General features: G+C 41.4%; 1 protein-coding gene across 1 annotated transcript in view; it reads right to left on the reverse strand.

Annotated features, from left to right (window-relative positions):
- The window catches only part of tmem94 (transmembrane protein 94), a 115,549-nt gene that overhangs the window by 72,602 nt on the left and 36,862 nt on the right, over positions 1 to 6,085 (reverse strand). The window contains 2 exon segments of the mRNA XM_020608888.1: positions 1,961 to 2,065; positions 5,105 to 5,161. Coding sequence (XP_020464544.1) covers positions 1,961 to 2,065; positions 5,105 to 5,161 — 162 coding nt within the window.

The following is a 6,085-nucleotide window of genomic DNA, read 5'->3' on the forward strand; positions in this document are numbered from 1 at the left end:
GGCATCAACTCTCTTCTTCTCTTCCTCACAGACTCGGGGTAATCTTCGTTGATGTAAATCTTGGTTCCCTTAAGCTTCTTGGCTTGCTGCAGAATGTTTGTCTTATCTTTCTCCTTCATCAACTTAACCATCACCGCCCTCGGTCCGTGATCAGAAAGATTCCCAACTCCGTAAACCCGTTCCATCTCTATATCTTGATGAATTTGCAGTTTGTCCTTTAAAATCTCCTTCACCTTGCACTCCGCTTCCGTCCAGCTTTCTCCAGCTGACTCCTTGATTCCCTCGAAGATCAGGTTTTTTTGCTTGGACTGTGCTTCCAATTGCTCCATTTTATATGTAATAGTTATTAGACTCTCACAGGTTTTGTAGACGTCCCGCCTAGTGTCTTCGGCAATTTTTTCCTGCACCCCCATGGCCGCTTTTATCGCGTCCACATCTCGCTGGGTAAACTGCAAATTCGTTTTTATCTCCTGCATTTCTTTGGTCATGTCGTCGAGTCTCTTGTTATTTGTCTCCATAATTAGTTTCACAAAGCCATGGAAACTTTCATGCTGTTGGCACATAAGCGTGGTGAACATCAGCTTCTGCTGATTCAACATCTCAGCTACTTGCGCCGCTGAAATAGAATCTTCTTCAGCCTCAACATCCTCGCTCGCTTCGGATTTATTAGCTCTTTTCCCTCTTGGAGGCATTTTAGTAGTTGAGGAATTTGTTCAAAGACTTGACAATGTAGAAGATGTGAAAAATCGTAGAACAGACAAGAGTAGCAGTAAAGACGTCTGCTCTCGCTTGCAACCCGGAAAAACATTTGATAAAAAATATTAAAGGCATTAGGAAAGCAAGACCTCATAAAAGATCAGATGGTCTGCTGTAAACTTCTATGTAGGGCACTGGTGTTTTCTTTTAAGGCCCATTTTCATTTATATTTGGTCAAAATGGCGTTGCTAATAGCATGTCAGAACAGCAATCAGCAGTTCCGGTTTCTAATGCCACCATGAATGTACAAACTATAACTAGATTACTCTGATAGTAAAGAAAATGAGATGATCCTCAGTAAAGTTCTGAAATACTTTCTTCTATTATTTCTCACTGGATTTATGGTTTAGTCACAATGGACTTGGAAATAACGATATGCCTAGGAAGTATAAGACATCGAATAAAAAAAATACATATGTATGTGAATCCTGAGTTATGACTGAGATTATGTAAGATTTTTGTCTCAAATTCACTTTGAACAGTAGCTTGCACTGCCTAATGAGGCTTTTGTTGTCCCCTTTTTGCTCTGTCATGCTTAATATCCATATTTATTATCAACTATATTCTGTAATTTCACAATGGTTAAAATGCTGTCTGGAATTTGAAATAAATTACAAATGAGCACAGTGAGTATTTCATTCACTATCTCCCCTTCTAATGTCAGTTCTTTCCAAAAGGGGCTTGAGAGAGACATTGTTTCTGGAACAAAATGTTGTTGAATTTTTATGTTCTATTTTTATGCTGTGAGCACCACAGGAAGTAGAGGCAGAAATCTAAGAGACAGATATCTGGACAAACAAGACAAAAATATCTCCATGATGAGATGCCACTTGGGGCAATTGAGAAAATCTGCTTTTTGTAATTTAGGTGATCTGACTCTTTAAGCTTATCAACTTAAAAGCTTCAAATCAGCACCAGCAGGATTCAAGGCTGTGAAACTAATAGCACCTCAAACAACTAAAATGCAGAAGTGTTGACCCAGCAGCTGTATCATCCTTTTTACTTTGTCTGATATAATGTAACTTGCCAGGTGCTTTTCAAAATAACAATAAAATGACTATTATGCTTACATCAATAAATAAAGGCTTTAATAAATATCAAGTTATCAAGGCTTAAGGCCAGCTTCTTCACAGAGGCTGTGAGAGTGAAAAACTCCCTACCTCAATAACTGAACCTTCTAAATGTTCAACCCTATAATACTTACAGTGACAGATCCCAGATTGTGCAAAAGGCTTGAAGTGTAGTTGAGTGTCTGAGACTCTCCTTTTAGGATGCCAACCAGGTGCCTCCATACACAACGCAGCATCTCCTGCACACAAAAACACATATACACATGTATAAATTAAAAAGCCCATGACATGCTTCTCCTTGTTTTCTGACTTATCTACAATGTTACAAAGTTGAATTATCAACTTAAACATGATCTAAAGCTAAAAAAAAAAAAAAAAAGAGGCGTACATATGTTCGAGTATTTCAATGCAGAAGCAAATCTGTTTATACACATCTCGCAAACTCTCGCTCGAAAACATTTTTCTAACATAATAAAGTACGTGATCGTTTAAGTATTTCCTTGAATGGTCATAATCTCCAGGCAGTTACGTGATCATGTGAACTTGCCTCATATCCACAAGTGCCACTGTAAAAGCAGAATTTTTCGACTGCGCCTGATTTTATGGATTTATGGATATATTTTGCCTCCTGCTGCTGCACTGTGACCAGAGGATGTGGACAGAAATACAGGGCCTGGGGTTACTGCATGTCCAGGAATGTTCCCGTACAGAGACTTGCCATTTTACCTGACCAGGTCTAGCCTACAAGCATCCGGCCCGTGAAGCCCCCACAGCAGTGAATGATCAGCTCATCCAGCATTGGATTCCCCTGGAGCACAGATCCCGTTTGTTTTAACTGCTTGAGACCAGTGTGTCTGCTGCAGGTGAAGTGTTGTGGCTTAATGAGCAGATTAACAACCCGTGATGTTATTGTCAGTGCTATGCTACCTGTTTGAATTAATTTCACTACTTTGGGCCTGTATGTGGTCGTGTGAGGGAAGATGCAGCAACCACCAGTTGGATTTACCGACCATGGAGCTACATGAAAGGGAGTGATGTTTCCACTACTCAGTGGGACATAAAAGTAAACAAATTCCTTGTGTGTGTAACATACTTGGCCAAATAAAGTAATTATCCTTATCCTTAATTGTTGTAAGGCTGGAGAAGTTATTATGTCTGCATTATGCCAGTTAAGACATGGGGTTTCTCAATTACCCAGTTTGTTTAGAGTGTTACGCATCTCTTTTCACCAGTACATATACCATTGCTTACCTCTCTATGGAGGGGAAATTCCAATTAATTAATGCTGCTGCAGTTTCTATGTGCTTTTGACAACACTGGCAGCAGGAGGTGTGTGTGTCCACCAACTATCCTCTCGTTTTTAGGAAGAGGCGCTCTGATTTTATCATTCTGAAATAATTAGACTATTTGGAGTTATGATCGGTGCAAAGCTAATCTAGAGGTGCCCGAGATTAAACATTAAATGGCTGGAAATGAGCAAAATGAGCATGCCATGGCCACTTTAAGTTAAAGAGCTGCTTTCTACTGGAGGACGGACATGTCTCAATATATGAATACATCAAATTCTAAACTGTAACGTGACAAGCATAAATAATAATAAATCAATTTAAATGGAAAATTTTTTAAACTAGCTTTAAGTAACAAGGAAAAAGAAAATTAAATTCAGCTTTGCCTAAAATGCCAAAACTGGTTTGAAAACAAATAAATAACTCTTAATCATTGTTGTGTTTGCACAGCATTATAAAAAAAAAAAGACAAAGCTTCTAAATTACAGTGCTTGGGGAGGTGGAGGTGGTAAAGCATTGTGCAAGCTGCAGCATTTTGTGAGTGATCCAAAACATGAATCCATGCAGATTTCATTGTACTTTGGATGGTGTCTATGATGACTGGTTCTGCAGGAAACAAAGCAGAAACAACCACAGCCTGCTCATGGAAAGTTTCCTAAATGTTTTCCTTCCTTGCCTCCTCTCTTTATCGTCTCCTCTATTTAGCTATGCCTTGCCCCAGAAATGCATCTTTCCTGCATATTCTCGCTTAATACATCAATGATGAGAACAGGCAGCACATATTGAAACCATGCCCAATTGTCAAAGTCTTCACCCAAGACACCTGCAATGTTTCAGAGCAAAGAATACTCATTTTTTCATGATGTTGAAAGCTAATTTTATACACTGGGCAGTATTTTTAATCATTCACATTTGTCTGGGTGGGTAATAACACAGTTTCCTGTGGTGTGACAAACTCAGATCTGTTAAGGAGAGCAAGAGATACCTATAAGTAGCATCATGGAAGTGACTGCCTCACAGACAGGTTTATCAGCAGGGACATCACTTTAAAAAAAAACTAAAGTCAAACATTTGATCAAACCCACAGCACCCAAAATACTAACCTTTGAAAAACTGCCAGTATGTGACAACTGATGCTGTAACCAAGTCAAAAATATTTTCATTGTAATTTCAAAGGAGATAAGGAAAGGAAACAAGGACAGGAAAGCCTAGAGAATTCCCTGCACCACGTTATATTGAGGTGTATTAGTCATGCAGTGTAGGCAGACAGACAAAAGGGTCTGGTCAGGCAGGGTCAGGCACAAATGTTCAAGTGAAAATCCCTCTCAGGGCCATTTTATTTCTACATCTGGAGCAATGCTGAAGCCAGAGACAAAACACCGATGGTTACAGACCAGTGGTAATCCAATAATGACTGCTGATATGCTTTTTTTTTTTTTGAGCACTACAGCTCGGCAATAATGAAAGACAATGACTGGATTTGGTCAGGAACTGAGAAGTGGTGGTAACAGTTATATCCATGAGGTGAGAAAATGATCATAAAGATGCAAGACAACATGTCAAAAATGACTGAAGGCATCCGAGTATAAACTTGCATCCAGAGGTGCAAAGTCAAGACTGACTAATAATCTCAGATGAAGAGTGACCAAAACCAAAGAGCCAAAGAAGAAAAAAATATCATGTTGTGCAAGAAGAATAAAGACAGAAAAGTACTATTACAGCAAAAAAAGGCAATGAACAAATTGGCTGAACACAGAAAGGAGATGTGAATCAAAAAATGTATATAAAGACCTCCATGATGAAGAAATCAATGGATGATTGAGGGTGAGGCGGTGTAGGTGGGAGGGCAGTGAGAGCTGTGTAAGGGGATTACAAAGGGAGAGCTGCTAAAGAGGAGGAAAGCGGGCAAGCGAAGACAGGTGGATTCAGGTGAAGCTGGAAGCCAAGCAAGTGGAGGAGGCGAGGATGGAGCAAGATAGCAAGAGGTTATACCTGGGAAGAAACCATTTCCGTGTAGCTGCTTAGAGTGTCCTCAGAGAATTTAGCAAGCTTGGGGCAAGAGAAGAGTCCAGTTAAACCACAGAGGGAGGCCCTTGCTGCATCTCCTCTTTGTGTTTGCACGCACCTGTGTGTTGTGTGTGTTACGGTTAGACTGAAAAGGTTCTTAACTGAAGGTACCAATAACCAGCATAGAAACACAAATTTGACTGAATCCGAGCGTAACAGGAACAACACACAAGTTCATGAATACTTACAGTACAGTAAACATTCATAGAGTATCAGATTTGTTGGTGTTTTAGCTCTGTACTCTATCAGATTTTAAGTATTTGAAAACAAGGCTGCCAATAAAAGCAGAATTGTGTTAACACAGTACAAACTATGGTGGACACAATGCCATGCGACCTGTGACCGTGCCTTCAGATGTCAGGGCTCAGTAATGTTGACTTTCACTCTGACCTAATCTAAGGGTGTTCCCATCCATACTTGCTGAACATTCTAGGAATTGTTGCCCACTTTAATGACCATGTGTCCTGCCCAGTTCCATCCATCCATCCATTTTCTTCCGCTTATCCGGGACCGGGTCGCGGGGGCAGCAGTCTAAGCAAAGATGCCCAGACTTCCCTCTCTCCAGACACTTCCTCCTGCTCCTCTGGGGGAATGCCAAGGCGTTCCCAGGCCAGCCGAGAGACATAGTCCCTCCAGCGTGTTCTAGGTCTTCCCCGAGGCCTCCTCCCGGTGGAACATGCCCGGAACACCTCCCCTAGGAAGGCGCCCAAGAGGCATCCGAAACAGATGCCCGAGCCACCTCAGCTGGCTCCTCTCGATGTGGAGGAGCAGCGGTTCTACTCTGAGCTCCTCCCGGGTGACCGAGCTCCTCACCCTATCTCTAAGGGTGCGCCCGGCCGCCCTGCGGAGAAAGCTCATTTTGGCCGCCTGTATCCGGGATCTTGCCCTTTCGGTCATGACCCAAAG

This window comes from Monopterus albus, unplaced genomic scaffold (assembly GCF_001952655.1).
Source record: "Monopterus albus unplaced genomic scaffold, M_albus_1.0 scaffold96.1, whole genome shotgun sequence".
NCBI lineage: Eukaryota > Metazoa > Chordata > Actinopteri > Synbranchiformes > Synbranchidae > Monopterus > Monopterus albus.